Source organism: Pseudorca crassidens, chromosome 12 (assembly GCF_039906515.1).
Source record: "Pseudorca crassidens isolate mPseCra1 chromosome 12, mPseCra1.hap1, whole genome shotgun sequence".
Lineage (NCBI taxonomy): Eukaryota > Metazoa > Chordata > Mammalia > Artiodactyla > Delphinidae > Pseudorca > Pseudorca crassidens.
Window position 1 is genome coordinate 74,577,462 of NC_090307.1, and position 17,045 is coordinate 74,594,506.

The following is a 17,045-nucleotide window of genomic DNA, read 5'->3' on the forward strand; positions in this document are numbered from 1 at the left end:
AGGTTGGGAGTTCTCAGCGACTAGTAATGTTCTGTCTCTTGATCTGATGCGAGTCACACAGAAGAATTCAGTTTGCAAAAATTCATTGAGCTGTGCACTTGGGATACGTGTGTACATAATATATATGTATATACATTTCAAAAAATTTATAAAAAATTATGAATCACCAGGATCTGAAAAACAATGTTTCATCAGTATTTTAGTCTCTGAGCATCATCAAAATGTAAAGTAGTAAAACTGACTTTTAGGCATCACCTAGAAAAATGGAAGTTATTTCATTGTACAAATAAATGTGTTTCTGTGACTTATGTATTTTTTTCCCATTCCTCGGTGCTTATGAGAAGGAAGGATCTAATTTTAGAGAGACCTTGGTCTGTAGCCAGAAGAAATCGGAGGCAAGGTTTCCTGGGAGCTGCCCTTTGCGGTTAGCTTTCAGTGCTGGATTCCAGCTGATTGTCACAATCCTAAATAACTCTTTTGCTTTATATGTCGGTGCATTTTGTGGCAGTGAAGTAGAAAGTTTCAGTTCGTGTCTGTTTCTGTCTTGCTGCAGCCGGAAGCTGGCAGGTCCAAAGTGCAGAAAGAGGATTGGCTGGATGGAGTTCCGGCTCTTCCACTATGCAGGAGAGGTCACATACTGCACCAAGGGTGAGTGTCTGTGGGGCACAGGTTACAGGTCACAGCCATGCAGGTGCCCCCGAGTCCACTGAAAAACTGCTGCACATCTGTCTCAAATGTTCCCTAGCCCCGCGTGCAAATACGCCATTTTAAAAGTATTTTAAAAGTTTTTGCTTTTATATATAACCACTTTATTGTGATAATTCACATAGCATCTATTTCACCCGTTTGAAGTGTACAGTTCAACAGTTTTTAGTATATTCACTCTGCAATTGTGCAATTACCGCCACATTCTGTTTTAGAACATTTCCCCATCACCCCAAGAAGAGCCCCTTTACTCATTAGCAGTCACTCCCCATTTTCCCCCAGCCCCTCTCCCCCAGCCCTAGGCAACAAACCAGTCTACTTTCTGTCTCTGTAGATTTGCCTATTCTGGACATTTCATAGAAATGGAATCACACAACATGTGGACTTCTGTGTCTGGCTTCTTTCACTTATATAATGTATCCTGTTTTCAGGGTTCGTCCACGTTGTCATTCCTGTTTAATTGCCAAATAATATTCCATTGCATGGTTACACCACATTTTGTTTATCGCTTCATCAGTTGATGGGCATTTGGGTTGTTTCCTCTTTTTCGCTATTATAAATAATGCTGCTGTGAACATTTTTTTCAAAGGATTTTTCCAACACTTTCTTTTGTCACTTCTGCTTTAGGTTCTAGATAATTTTACTTCTAAATAAGTTTATTTTGCTAAAAAATCTTTAAAAAGTAAAATACTGTGTATTAGGTTTTTTTCCTTAAGTACAGAGTGGTATAAAAAAGAAAAAACTTTTTAAATAGGACAAATCTCTCTATGTATATAACTTATTGATTTTTGTTTAAGAATAAAGTAATACACATGCAAGGCTAGAAATTTCTGACAGTACAGAAAAGTACAAAAGGAAAACTAAAAACCCCTTTTATTCTTAGTCTCTCCCTGAGGTAAATACAAGAACCAACTGGAAAATACAAATGTCTTATGCATATACTTACACACGTGGGGACGTGCACGTGTGCACACACACACACATCTAAATAACACAGATTGTTGTTTTGTGTTATCTCTTTTGCATTTTTCATTTAATGGATATCGGCAATCATTTGGACTCCCAACTAATATTCATTGAGCTCCCACTATGGGCCAGGCACTGTCCCAAATGCTTTACCTCTGTTGCTCGTTTAGACCTTACAGAACCACCCTGTGAGGTGGGTAGCCTTATTAGCCCCCTTTTAATCTATGAGGCACTGAACTCAGAGAAGTTAAATAACTTGACCAAGGTCACACACTCAGGCCTCTTGCCTCCAGACCTGCATTTGCTCTCCATAGCAACAAACAGATTCCTCTGCATTTCTTCTGAAAAGCTACAGGTACTCCCTGTGGGGCTGTGTCCTGTCATCTGTTTGATGGCCTCTGGTTGTTTCCAGCTTTGTCTCTTGTAAACGCTGGTGTGTTTGACATTTTTGTCTCTTCCCACTTAGCCAATTTGTGCATATTATATACCTAGGATAAATTCCCAGAAGTGGCATTGCTAAGTTAAAGATTCTATCAAAAGTTCCTTTTGACCACTTCTGGGCATATATCCTATTTGTACACCCATGTACATAGGAGCATTATTCACAATAGCCTAAAGGTGGAAGAAACTCAAGTGTCCATCGATGGATGAACGGATAAACAAAATGTATTCTGTCCTTTCAATGGAACATTATTCAGGCTTAAAAAGGTAAGAGGGCTTCCCTGGTGGCGCAGTGGTTGGGAGTCCGCCTGCCGATGCGGGGGACGCGGGTTCGTGCCCCGGTCCGGGAGGATCCCACATGCCGCGGAGCGGCTGGGCCCGTGAGCCATGGCCGCTGGGCCTGCGCGTCCGGAGCCTGTGCTCCGCAACGGGAGAGGCCACAGCAGTGAGAGGCCCGCATATCGCAAAAAAAAAAAAACCAAAAAACGAAAGGTAAGAAATTCTGACACCTGCTACAACATGGATGAACCTTGAAAACATTATGCTAAGTGAAAGAAGCCAAACACGAAAGGACAAATCCATTCCACTTACATGGGGTATGTAGTCAAATTCATAAAGACAGAAAGTAGAGTAGGGGTTATCAGGGGCTTCAGGGAGGAGGAATGGGGAATTAGTGTTGAACCAGTACAAATTTTCAGTTGGGGAAAAAGAAAAGTGTTCTGGAGATGGATGGATGGTTGAACAACAATATGAATTCACTTAATGCCACTGAACTATACACTTAAAGATAGTTTAAATGGTAAATTTTATGTATGTTTTACCGCAATAAAAATGTAGTTTTGATAAGTCCAAATTGTCATCTAAAAAGGTTGTATCTTAGACATTGCTGAGGCATCTTTTTTTTTTCCTGATGCATGTCATCTTTAGCTGGTTTTGACTTTATAATGCCATCTAGTTACTAATTTAATTACTAACTGGCTAGGTTTTAAGTGAGCATTGATAAGCCAAGTTTTAAAATTGGAAATAATGTGTCTTCCTTTGATGCCATTGGGTACCACTAGTCCAAGTGCTTGTGCTTGATTTTTGTCAGTGGTGGGGGTGATTTTCTCATCCATCTACATAGTCTCACCTGGCTGCCCTTGGAAATCAGCTCCCTTCCATGGTTTCAATGTCATTCATTGTATGTGTAGTTCTTTACTAGGGCACGTGTACAATACTCAGTGTAAGGACTCTCCATTCATGTGATAGCTCAGCGGGGTTTAGCGTGTAGCATGTGAGCTATAGGTCAGTTCTGAGGACTTGGTTCTTGACCAAGGATGGAGTTATCCCCCAGGGACATCTAGCAGTGTCTAGAGATCTGGCATCTAGTGGGTAGAGGCCAGGGCTGCTGCTAAACGTCCACAATACACAGGACAGCCCCCAAAACAAAGAATGATCCAGCCCCAAATGTCAGTATTGCCAAGGCTGAGAAACTCTCATCCTAAAAGATTATTTTTAGAATTTCCCTTTACAATCAGTTGGGACGGAATTGTATTTTTAGTCAAAAACATTGATTCAGGGATTTCTTATTCAATGTTTTACAGGATTCTTGGAAAAAAACAATGATCTCCTCTACAGACATCTGAAAGAAGTAAGTCTGAAACTTAAGTACATGTGTTTCTGATGGTTATGAGATACCACCTGTGATACTGACTTTGGGGTAGATTTGGCTTTCTGGATTTTTCTCTTCCATGCATTATATTAGAATTCCAGCATGTCATGGCCGGAACAGACATTTAAGATCATCTGTATGAACACTTGACTCAACAAACCCATTCATATGTGTGTGGTGTCCTTCCTGTGTGCCAGGCATGGTGCTAGCTCTGGGGTCTCAGTGGTGAACAGGACAGTCCTCGTTCTCAAGGAGGCTTATTATCATCGGGGGTTGGGGGCAGGGTGGGGAGGGAGGGAGGAGTGGCTGAGAATAAATACATACACAATTAAGTTATCCATCAGTGAGAAGTGCTATGAAGAAAATACGGAACTATGATTGAGAGGGACATTTTAAATTTAGTTTAAGTGGTCAGAGAAAACACCCTCGTTGAGGTGACTTTGAGCTGAAACCTGAACGAGAAGGATCTTGGCCTTGGAAAGATCAGGGGCTACTCCAGGTAGAGGGACCAGCATGTGCAAAGGCCCTGAGGCCCAGGTGAGCTCAGCATGTGTTCAGTGAGGGGGGCATTGAGAGCTCAGCAGGATGAGGTCTCCAGGGAGGAGTAGAGATCTTGTCTTGGAGCAGTGGGAATACACTGGGGTGAGACAATCCAAGGATGAAGAAACTGAGACCCAGAGAGATCATGACTTGTTCAAGATCATATCTCAAGGTGGGGCTGGAACCAGGTTATGCCCCTGGGGCTACCAATGAAATTCCATCTCTTTTCATATGCCTCACTGATCAGAGAAAACTGCGGGGTTTTTTTAAGCCTTTATTTTGTATTAAAATAGTTAACTGTTTTTTTAAAAATTGGATCGTATTTAATGAGCTTGGTTTATGAAAAGCTTAAATAAACCTAGAGAGATATTTTCAGAGAGAACATGCAAACGGTTCATCTCAGGCATGTTTTCTGCCCTTCCCTATTATTCTCTACCACTTTAGGACCACTTGTCCCAACCTCTGGGATTCAGGATGGATAAACGATTCCTAACTTTGGATGTTTGCTCCAGGCGGTGCTCTCTGGGTCTGAGTCTCAGCCGGACCCTGTCCCAGCTGGTCGGGGGTGTCTCATGGCAGATTTCCCCATCGGTGAAGTGGGTCTGTTGATGCCTTCCTCTTGGAGTGGAAGGTCCTGTTGGACAAATGGGAGACAGTGTTCCCCTTGTGGCTTTCCCCTCTGTGGGCATTGCCCATCCCCTTCACAAACCCATCCATGGAGGGTGTTTCCCACAGGAAGAACCTCTAAATCTCCCACTTTTTCCACCATGGCTGAAGTTCCTTGTACTTTCTGAGATGGGTGCTTTCTAATTTTTAAAATTTCCTATCTGCAAATTACTCTCTCATGCCACTGTGAGTTTAAAATCGGGGTGAGTTAAAAAAAATTCTTTTCTAAGTTTTAACTGTGGCAAGATACACATGCATAATCTGAAACTTACTATGTCAGTCATTTTTTTTTTTTTTTATGTCAGTCATTTTTAAGCACACAGTTCAGTTGTGTTAAGTACATTCCCATTGTTGTGCAATCCACCTCCAGAACTCTTTTCATCTTGCAAATCTGGAACTCTGTACCCATTAACCACTAACTCCCTTATTCCCCCTCCCCTCTAGCCCTTGGCAACCACTATTCTACCTTGTATATGAATTTGGCTACTCTAGGTACTTATATAAGTGAAATTACACAGTATATGTCTTTTGTATCTGGCTTGTTTCACTTAGCATCATGTTGTCAAGCTTCATCCGTGTTGTTGCATGTGTCAGAATTTCCTTCCTTTTTAAGGCTGAATCATCCTCCATCGTATGGCTATAAGGAAAAAAAATTTGTGTGTGTGTCCAATTAAAATTTTTGAAAAGATATGCACAGAAGGAAAAATCAGACATACCAAAGCTGATGTCCTTGGACCCATGTCAACAAGTCCCTCTCCTGAGAGCCAGCTGTTCTAACCAGTTTATTGTGTATCCTCCTAGGGATGGTACAGACCACGACGTGTGTGTGTGTGTGTGTGTGTCTCTCCCCCTGTTTCTTTTCTCTTCATACACACTATGCATGTGGTTCTGCATCTTGCTATTTTTTCACTTAACACCGTATCTTGGAGATCATTCTTAAAGAGCTGGTGTGTTCTGTAGCAGACTAGCTGGACTGGAAATAATTATTGCTTTATCATGTCCAAGGAAAAATAATCAGATGGCCTCACCAAGTAGACAGAGCACGGGATATAGTACAGATCTTCCTCAACTTACATGGGTTACATCCTGATAAACCCATCATATATTGAAAATACCATAAGTTGAAAATGCATTGACTACACCTAACTACTGAACATCGTAGCTTAGCCTAGCCCATCTTAAAGGTGCTCAGAATGGTTACATTAGCCTACAGTTGGGCCACATCACCTAATACAAAGCCTATTCTATAATAAATTATTGAATATCTCATGTTATTGATTGAATACTGTACTGAAAGTGAAAAACAGAATGGTTTTGAGTATATTGGTGGTTCACCCACGTGATCGCATGGCTGACTGGGAGCCGTGGCTTGCTGGGCTGCCCAGCATCATGAGAGTGTTGTAAGCCCAGGAAAAGTTAAAAAAACAAAATTCAAAGTATGGTTTCTATTGAATGTTCATCACTTTCACCCCACTGTAAAGTCAAACCATCGTAAGTCGGGGACGGTCTGTATTTGAACATTTTCTTCTACATATGATTGTGTTTTTTTTTTAATTAATTAATTTTTTTTGGTTGCGTTGCGTCTTCGTTGTGGTGCACGGGCTTCTCATTGCGGTGGCTTCCCTTGTTGCGGAGCACGGGCTCTAAGCGCGCAGGCTTCAGTAGTCGTGGCACGCGGGCTTAGTAGTTGTGGCACACGGGCTCTAGAGTGCAGGTTCAGTAGTTGTGGCGCATGGGCTTAGTTGCTCCGCGGCAAGTGGGATCTTCCTGGACCAGGGCTGGAACCAGTGTCCCCTGCATTGGCAGGTGGCTTCTTAATCACTGTACCACCAGGGAAGTCCCTATGATTGTGTTTTTTTTTTGTGTGTGTGTGTGGTATGCGGGCCTCTCACTGTTGTGGCCTCTCCCGTTGCGAAGCACAGGCTCCGGACGCGCAGGCCCAGCGGCCATGGCTCACGGGCCCAGCCGCTCCGCGGCATGTGGGATCCTCCTGGACTGGGGCACAAACCCGTGTCCCCTGCATCGGCAGGCGGGCTCTCAACCACTGAGCCACCAGGGAAGCCCCTATGATTGTGTTTATTCCCCTCTTCTTCTTCAAGTGCTCCCAAGGCAGATGGCTCTGGTCCACTGTGCACACTTCTGTGAACTTTCCTGAAGACCCTTAATGATTTCTGAAGCAGCAAATGTGGTACTCATTTCTCTTTACCTACAGGTGCTGTGCAGGTCCAAAAACAGAATCCTGAAGGAATGCTTCCGGGTGGCCGAGTTAGAAAACCGGAGAAGGCCACCAACAGTGAGTGGCAGGGGGAAATGCCTGTGCAAAATTGGAAAGGTAGCAAAAATCACCCAGAGGGTGCAAGTGCTTTAGTTACCTGCGCTTTTTAAGCTGTCCTCTCCTTTGTTTGGAAGTATCACTCTCTCAATGTTCTACTAAATATATATTTTCCAGGGTTAGAACCAGTGTGTTCATTTGCAGACATTCGTTGAGCACCTACTGTGTGTCAGACGCTGTGCTGGGCACAGGGGTGTCTACCAATAACGGAACAGACAGTGTTCCTGCCCTCGTGGGGTTTACAGTCTAGTGGGAGATGCTATAGGAAGATACAGTAAGTCCCCTACACACAAACCTTCAAGTTGCGAACTTGCAAAGATGCAGACGTACGTGCCAGCAACGTCAGGCGTGAGTGAAATGGCAGCTCGCCCTCCATCTCCCATTGCTGACGGTCCTTCAGCTCTACCGTCTCCCACCTCCTCTCCCTCCTCCAGTCAGTAACTCTTCTTGCCTGTTCACTCCATGCCAGCCCCTGTATGCCAGCTGTGGTACTATACTACTGTACTTTTCAAGGTGCTATACTGTAAGATTAAAAAGGTTTTCTTATTTTTTGTTTGTTTTTAATTCACTATTTGTGTGAAAAGTATTATAAACCTATTACAGTATGGTACTACGTAGCCGATTGTGTTAGTTCAGTACCTAGGCTAACTTTGTTGGACTTATGAACAAATTGGACTTAATGTGCTCTCAGAACGGAATTTGTTCATATGTAGGGGACTTACTGTATCATCAAATAAAGAAAGAAATTACAGTAGTGCGAGTGTCATAGAGGAAGCTTGGTAACAAGGAAACAGGAAGGTGGTGGAGGGTGACTGGCTCAGCGGCAATGCTGGCTCCTACGAGGTGCTCACTTTGTATTCGCCAAGTGAGGGAAGCATCCTGGAAAGATGCTTGTCCAGCCTCCACTTGACCAGACTGAGCTTGGGCTTCTCAGGCCAGGACATTCAAAGCCTTCTCTTAATGGACAAAACCGTTTGTGACAGGTAACAAGCAAAACAGTCTGTCGAGTGTTTGGGTCTAAAGGGCCAGTCTTGTGATTTAACCAGTCTTCTCTGTATACATGGGGAGCAACAGTGTCTGTTTAGCTCATTCTCTCTCTCCCTGCAGGTGGGGACTCAGTTTAAAAACAGTCTGAGCAGCCTTCTGGAAATTCTCATCTCTAAGGAACCTTCGTACATCCGTTGCATCAAGCCCAACGAGAGTAAAGAACCCAGTGAGTTGTGAATTGTTCAGAACGCTGAGCTCAGGGAAATGAGGCTGGGCGGAAAACCGAGACGACAGTGGGGCAAGTCCTAAAAACCACCACGGGCCTGCTGCTTGTTCTCTGTATTAAATAATAGAAGGCAAATGAATAAGGAGGAGGGTTCCTTTCACGGTCCTGTGTGAGCTTTGCTCAGAGCGTGGCCAGTTGCAGGACTAACACAGCTGAGCCAAGCAGACCTCAGACGTGAGGGGAAGCAACACTGCTTCTCTCCAGCCAGTGAAGAATCTTCCAAAATGGTCTATGACTTGGGTATTTTCTAAGCTTGTGCCGTGGTCTCATAACAAAGCTGTACAGTCAAAGGCTTATAGAATCCAGGCAGGAAGAGCGAATGAGGGAAGCAGACCAGCTGTAATGCAATAGGGGACGGAGGGGACGGTGGCCAGCTGGAGAGGGCACACCCTGTCTAAAGGGGCAGTCCTCCTTCCTTAGGGCCATTTGTTGCCATGTGGGGCTCCAGGCCCAGAATGGCCAGATCTCATGGATTTTCAAGAGAAACCAGAAATTCAGACTTTCCTGTAAAATTCCCCCATTAAGAGAAACACAATTAGGACCTAACAAAACATGCCTCGTGGCCAGACCCAGCCCACATATCGTCAGCTTGCAGCCTCTGGTCTGCCTTGATTGGAACAGAGCCACAGGGTCCTTCACCGTCACTCTTCCTTCTGTGTTTCCAAAGGCAAGTTCGATGTCTTCCTCATAAGGCATCAGATCAAGTACCTGGGGCTGATGGAGCACCTGCGGGTGAGACGGGCTGGCTTTGCGTACCGACGGAAATACGAGCATTTCTTGCAAAGGTAAAGTTTGTCTTGTTGATCTGAAGCCAGTGAAGTGTGTGGCGATGAATAAAAGGCCATCCCCGAGGGAACTCCATTTGCTTCTTAACTGCTGTAGCGGTGACAGTGATGAACACTGACATTTCAGAGAATAGGAAGCTGACTTAGTTTGCCACCTTCTCTTCATTTCGCTAAGCCCCTAAGTTCTTGGAATCTAGGAAGTACGAGACGCGATGCACAGACTTGCCCCCAGGGGGCAGACGTGGGACATGCACCCTTGGGGTCTGTACTTGGCTGGGGAAGACCCTTCCCATGGCGACCATGGGTGCTGGTTGTAGCGCGGTCAGTCTGGGAGCAATCCCCTTGGCCGTGTGGGCTGTCCAGAGACACAGGTGTAGTGGTGATAACATGGGCGTTGGAGCCACAGATTCTTGGGTGGGAATCCCCATTCTTTCTCTTCCAACTGAGACCTGATTCCTCATGTGTAACACGGGGATTAAATTGCTCTCGAGGAGTTTGTAAGGATTTAATCATACATCCGCCACCACTATTACTATGGCCCAAATCGCTTGTGCGTGCAGTTGGGCTGCATGTCGTTCGTGCTACCAAGAAAACAACACACATTCACACTCGCAAGAGAAGCATAACAAAATGGTTCTTTTTGTGGGTCAGCATGGTTGACTATCAGTAATTTCATATTTTAACTTAATATTAGACTTCTTATTTTTAAAATTTTTTTAAGTTGAAGTATAGTTGATTGACAATGTGCCAGTCTCTGCTGTATAGAAAAGTGACTCAGCTATACACGTATATACATTCTTTTTTTAATATTCTTTTTCACTATGGTTTATCCCAGGAGATTGGATCTAGTTCCCTGTGCTCTACGGTAGAACCTTGTTGTTTATCCATTCTAAATGTCATAGTTTGCATCTGTTAACCCTAAACTCCCAGTCCATCCCTTTCCCTCCTCTTCTCGCCCTTGGCAACCACAAGTCTGATCTCTATGTCTGTGAGTCTATTTCTGTTTGGTTTTTTTTCGCGGTACGCGGGCCCCTCACTGTTGTGGCCTCTCCCGCCGCGGAGCACAGGCTCTGGATGCGCAGGCTCAGTGGCCATGGCTCACGGGCCCAGCCGCTCCGCGGCATGTGGGATCCTCCTGGACCGGGGCACGAACCCGCGTCCCCCGCATCGGCAGGCGGACTCTCAACCACTGCGCCACTAGGGAAGCCCTATTTCTGTTTTGTAGATAGGTTCATTTGTGAATATTAGGCTTCTTTTGAAGTACAACTTCATAATTATAAAAAGCACATGCGTGAGGTTACATTTTCAATCCAATTCCTCGCATTTTGCAATTTACATCGAGATCCTGTGCTCTTAAACTTCTTTTGGTGCTCTTATTTTCAGCCCCTCATTTAATCTCAGATTTTTCTCTACCCACGGATCTTGCTTACTTTTCTCCCATGAGCCTCGTGTCTTGATAATTAATATCTGTTTATATGCATTTATTAAGTAACCATCTCTTTCCTCACTGTTGTTTTTTAATGATTTACCTGCCGATCTAAACCTCTGATGAGTGTCATCAGCACGAACCTTTTGAGTTGATACAATTTCAGCTAAATACACTGAGGATTGTATTGACCTGTGTGGTTCTATCTTGAGAAACAGTGTAAGTGTCTCTGGGCTTTAGAAACAGTGAAAAGAGCTACAGACAACTCCACCCCAAATACTACCTTGGAAGGCTCAGTGGGGCCCGGGACCCCAGCCTTGGAAATCTCTGCCCGGCTTTGCTCTACGCTGTAGGTATATTTGGGTAAGCATCTCCGTCCCAACCCTCACAGATAAAACACCATCACAGGTGTCCCCCTGGAGCCCCGTCTGGAAGGCAGGTAGGAAGGAAACGTGGGACCCTCGAGCAGCCTAGTGTCAGAGGCTGGCTGTCACCCCACTCTCCTTTTTGTCCTCTCTCCTTTGTTCTTTCATCTGTCACCATTTGGGGACCACATTGCCAGTGGATAGCTGTGGTTTTCTTTTCCTAAACGGCTTCATTGAGATATAATTCATCGACTGTACGATTCACCCACTTAAAGCATCAGTGGTTTCTGGTATTCACAGATCTATGCAAGCACAGTCCATTTGAGAACACTTTCATGCCCTCCAAAAGAAACCTCATACCCTTTAGCTATAAATGCCCTAACTCCTTACCACCCTGCCCCAGCCCTAAGCCACCACCACTCTCTACTTTCTGTCTTTATAGATTTCCCTATTCTGAACACTTCATACAAGTGTGGTCGTATCATATATGGACTTTAGTGTCTGGCTTCTTTCCCTTAGCATGATGCTTTTTGTGTGTGTGTGCGGTACGCGGGCCTCACTGTCATGGCCTCTCCCGTTGCGGAGCACAGGCTCTGGACGCGCAGGCTCAGCGGCCATGGCTCACGGGCTCAGCCGCTCCGCGGCACGTGGGATCTTCCCGGACCGGGGCACAAACCCGCGTCCCCTGCATCGGCAGGCGGACTCTCAACCACTGCACCACCAGGGAAGCCCAGCATGATGCTTTTAATGTTCATCTATGTTATAGCACATGTCAGCACTTCATTCCTTTTTGTGGATGAATGATACTCAATTGTGTGGACAGACAACATTTTATTTATCCATTCCTCTGTTGATGGGCATTTGGGTTGTTTCCATTATTTGGCTATTCTGAATAATGCTGCTGGGAACACTCAAGTACAAGTTTTAGTGTGATCATATGCTTTCATTTCTTTGGGCACATACCTAGGAGTAGATTACTGGGTCAGATGATAACTCAGTGTTTGTTTGAGGATCTGCCAGTCTTTTTTTTTGTGTGTGTGTGTGTGTGGTGGGTTAGGGTTAGGTGGGGGGAACCGCCTTGACATACCAGTTTTGTTCATCAGCGACTTGTCATTCACCCTTATCTCATCTGTTTTTCTGAATCTGAAGTCTAGTGAAGACGGAGGCAGCAGCCACTGCTCACCCCGGCCCCAAAACACACAGGCATCTGCCGTTCCAGTCTTCCTGCGTTTTTTCCTACTTTGCTGCTGTCGGGCTTGTTTATTCTTTCTAGAAATACTAGTGAGCCCCTGCTTTGTACCAGCACTTTCCAAGGTGCTGGGTAACAGCAGTGAACAAGACAGACCCCACCCCTGCCCATATGGAGTGCCCTTTCTACTGGCGATAACAAGGAGATATAGGAGGTCAGGTGGGGCGTACATTCATGGAAGGAAAATGAATCTGGGTTGGGGAAAACGTGGTCCAGGAGGGCCTCTCCAGGTAAGGAAGCGAGCCATGAGGATATTTGGAGGCAGCTGTCTGGGCAGGAGAGCCTGGAGGTGGGAACTGGGCAGCTTGAGGACCAGCTAGGAGGCTGGCATTGTTGCAGGACAGTGGCCCAGGGGAAGGCAGGAGAGGCCCGTGGGAGTGGGCTGGAGGTGTCCGAATGTGCACACCCTCCCTGGCACTGCTTCCCTTGATCAGGGAGCGACTGCATCTCAGAGTTAAAAAGGACAGAAGTTATGAGTCCCTCTACCCTGCAGGCATTTCAAGCATCTCCCCATCTCCTCTGTGTCTGTCTAGCCCATGTTTAGACAGCTTGGATGGTGTGTGCTCGTGATGGGCCTGACCAGACAGGAGGGAGCAGGGCCTGGCGTTGCTCTGCGTTCCCTGGGGTTGACACGTGTCTGTACCTTTGTGTGTGTCAGTAACAGAGGGAAGTAATCAGGGAAGAACATGTGACACTCAGTGCCTGTCTTAGTTCAGGCTGCTATGACAAAGTACCATAAACTGGGTGCCTTATAAACAACAAGTTTATTTCTCACAGTTCTGGAGGCTGGAAATCCAAGATCAGGGAGCCAAGCACGGTCAGGTTCTGGTGAGAGCCCTCTTCTGGATCGCACCCTGCTCTCTTCTCATCACATCCTTACGTGGTGGAAAGAAGGCAAGGGAGCTCTCCTGGGTATCTTTTATAAGGGAACAAATCCCAAGGATGAGGGATCCACCCTCCTGACCTAATCACCTCCCAAAGGCCCCATCTCCTAATACCATCATATCGGGGGTTAGGATTCTTCAACATATGAACTTGGGGGTGGGAGGGCACAAACATTCAGTTCATTGCAATGTCCTTAATGGATTTTCTCACAAAGTATAATTCCAGGAAAATAAACATGTTCTTAACGGTTTGACATTTGATTTTAAAGTAACACAAACCATATAATGATATTAAGGGAAGGAAGCGTAACAGGAATACCGTAGCTAACATGTTTTGAAGTCTCAGACTGTGCCAAATACTTTCCACGGGGTATCTCATTTCAACCTTGTGACGACCCCACAAGGAAGGTCCTGTCATTCATTGTTTGTGCTGCAAAGTGAGGAGGTGAAGCGACTTGTCCAGCTCCTGAGCTGGGCTCCAGCCCAAGCAGTGCGGTTCTAGTCCAGTGGCTCCAGTTGTATCACTTCTAGCCTCAGTCCACAGGCACTTCTGAATCCTGCATTCACTTTTTTCATCATATTACAGACATCATGGTTATCTTTATCGCGACCACATATTAGAAGGGAGTTGCATTTTATACTGAAATCAGGTTCTTAAGTCAACCTTGGGTCCAAAATTACCCTTGAAAAATCCCTCGTCCCTTATCAAGCATGATACCTTTTCTTCCCGTGCTGGACCATACTTGTGTATACATTCCTTTGTCTGTTGATGGACATTTGGGTTGTTTCCACCTTTCGTCAATTATAAATAATGATGCTCCGAATATTCACCTATAAGCTTTTGTGCGGACATGTTTTCATGTCTCCTGCGTATACACCTAGGAGCAGAATTGAGTTTCTTGGGTAGAGTGTCTGATGAGGTCATTGTTCTATGAAGACAGGCCAAACCTCCCACCCTGTTGAAACAGTTCTTCTTCTTTGTTGCTGAGTATATATCGTTGAATTCTAGGAAGTGGGTGTGATGAGTCTACTCTATTACTCTGAGTGGCTGGCGTGCCCAGCGGAGTGAAGCTGACCTCTAGGGGAGCTAGTTAGTGTAAGGTCTGCGGCTTCCTAAACATGCCTCTCCCCTCCCTAGGTACAAGTCCTTGTGCCCAGACACCTGGCCGCACTGGCACGGGCCTCCAGCAGAGGGCGTAGAGCGGCTGATCAAGTACATTGGCTACAAACCCGAGGAGTACAAGTTAGGGAGGTGAGTGTCCCGGAAATCGCGGTCAAAATGTTTTCCTAATCGATCTGTATCTATCTTGAGCCTGGAGATCCATTCTTCAGGAGTTTACGTAGATTTCTAAGCAGATACTTGGATTCACTCAATTTAAATGCATCTCTGTAAAGAAAAAACTCTCCTGTTTGTCTCTACTCTCAACGCTTCCCTCACACTCAAAACACTCCATCACACTTCTAACACCAGCTGGGTGTCCTACAATTAAACTCACTTCTGACAGTCTACCTGGAGATGGTGTCAGATCCCGCGGGTTAAGGGCTCAGTCTCCCAAGACTGTCCATCCTCCCTTCAGAGACCAATCACAAGTGCCGTTTGTCACCTGTGTTTCTGACCAATCAGCTATAAATTGGAGGTCCCCATGACCCCCTCCTTGGGTTTGATTAATTTTTCTAGAGTAGCTCAAAGAATCAGGAAAATACTTTCCTTCCTGGATTACCAGTTTATTACAAAAGGATATAACTTGGGAACAGCCAAAGAGAAGAGATAGACAGGGCAAGGTGTGTGGGAGGGGGTGCGGACGTCCCATGCTCTCTCCAGGTGCACCCAGAAGATCTCCAAATCATGCCTTTTGGGGGTTTTATAGAGGCATAGGCATGATTGATAAATTCATTGGCCAGTGGTCATTCATTCAACCTCACGCCCAGGAGTGGGGCTGAAAGTTCCAACCTTCTAATCTCAAGGTTGGTTTCCCTAGCAACCAGTTCCCATCCTTAGGTTATCTAGGGGCTTTCCAAACATCAGCTGTTAGCATAAACTCAGGTGTGGTGCGGTTGAAAGGGGTTTGTTATAAATAATAAAAGACACCCGGAGAAAGGGGGTGGGGAGGGATAAATTGGGAATTTGGGATTAGCAGATACAAACTACTATAAACAACATGGTCCTACCGTATAGCACAGGGAACTATATTCCATATCCTATAATAAACCATAATGGAAAAGAATTTTTAAAAAGACACCCATTTCCCCTTTATCACTTTGAAGCTATTTCAGGAACAAAAACCAAAAGATAGATCATAGCGAAAGATGCCCCATTGCTCTAATCACTTAGGAAATTACAAGGGTTTTGGGAGCTGTGACACTGGAACGGGACAGAGACCAAATACGTATTTCTTATTATAAAGCACCGTATCACAAGCGCTAAGTGGTTAGAAAGGCTACATAGTTGCCTGTTGGAGGGGATTAAGTATAAAGGAGCCCCGGGTTCTAAACCTGCACTGGAGACTGGGATGAGCTTCTTTGTGCACAAAATGAGGAGGGTGTCAGCGCGAATCCCCTAATCTCTCTGTGCCTACATTCTTTCATTGTTCAAAATGTATGCATGACTTCTCGGAGGGGATATTTGGACTTCTGCGATGAGAAAGCTCCTCTAGCATCTCCCAGAAAGTGGTGTTCTAGAACTCTAGGTATCATTACTGTAGAGCTGTCGTCCGTGAGCAGGACTTTGCGTACATGTTGAAAGCATCAAGGCAGGACTCAGTGGGGTGAACCAGGATAATTTTCATCTGTTCTCTTAGACGTTTTGGTCAGCGTTCATTTGATTGCAAAGCACAGGGCCCACGCATGAAGAGGATCTACTCCCAGGCCGCAGAGATTCCAGCGTCAGGGATCGCTGCCTTTGAATCTGTCAGTGGGCTTTCCCTGCCAACTTGTACATGGCCCTCTATGACCACCCTGGCCCCGTTCCATCCTTTATTCTTCTATTCTGGGCCCTGCTCCAAGGAGCAGTTACTTTTCCAAGCCAGATTTCTCAGGAATAGGGCTTAGCACATCCAGTGGGAGGTGGGTCATGGAGGTCAGAGGTGTTATCTGCCCCCGTTATAAAACCTCTGATGGGTTCACGTGGCACGATGCTCTGCTGTCCCCAGTGGCTGGCCTGGGAAGTTTCCCTCAAAGCGTGGGTGGCCGGGGGGGCTTGAGGGCAGGCAATAGGAGCTCGATATTTATAATTTACCTTTGCTGGCTGATGGGATCTTCTCCTAAACTTAGACCCATATTCTCTGTCATCACTTTTTAAAGCCCAGGGAAGTCACTTTGGGTTAGGAAGGTGAATTAACTTCCTAGCGCTGCATAATGAATTACCTACGGACTGGCTGGCTTTAAACAACAGAAATTTATTTTCTCACATTTCTGGAGGCCAGAAGGCCAAAATCCAGGTGTTGGCGGGGCCGTGCTCCCTCTGACGTCTCTCTGGGAGGATCCTTCTTTGCTGCTTCCGGCTTCCAGTGGCTCCTGACATTCCTTGGCTTGTGGCATCACTCCAATCTCGGCCTCTGTCTTCACACGGCCTTCTCCCCTGCGTCTGTGCGTCTTTCCCTCTCTCTTATAAGAACACTCTCATTGGATTTAGTGTGATTTTATCTCAATCTTTACCTTGATGACATCTGCAAAGACCGTATTTCCAAATAAGAATCACATTCTGAGGATCTAAGTGGATGTGACTTTGGGGGTGGGGGGAGGACACTATTGAATCCACTACAG

The 17,045-nt window shown here is 45.5% G+C and overlaps 1 protein-coding gene across 7 annotated transcripts in view; it reads left to right on the forward strand.

Moving 5' to 3' along the window:
• MYO1H (myosin IH) overlaps positions 1-17,045 on the forward strand; it is a 143,650-nt gene that overhangs the window by 116,196 nt on the left and 10,409 nt on the right. For all 7 annotated transcript variants that reach the window (XR_010933280.1, XR_010933281.1, XM_067700502.1 and 4 more), the window contains 6 exons: positions 554-648; positions 3,696-3,742; positions 7,182-7,262; positions 8,409-8,514; positions 9,242-9,359; positions 14,422-14,535. Coding sequence is in view for 5 of the 7 variants with exons in the window: in XM_067700502.1 (XP_067556603.1) it covers positions 554-648; positions 3,696-3,742; positions 7,182-7,262; positions 8,409-8,514; positions 9,242-9,359; positions 14,422-14,535 (561 nt within the window). In the remaining 2 variants the exon portion in view is untranslated. The remainder of the gene's footprint in view (positions 1-553; positions 649-3,695; positions 3,743-7,181; positions 7,263-8,408; positions 8,515-9,241; positions 9,360-14,421; positions 14,536-17,045) is intronic.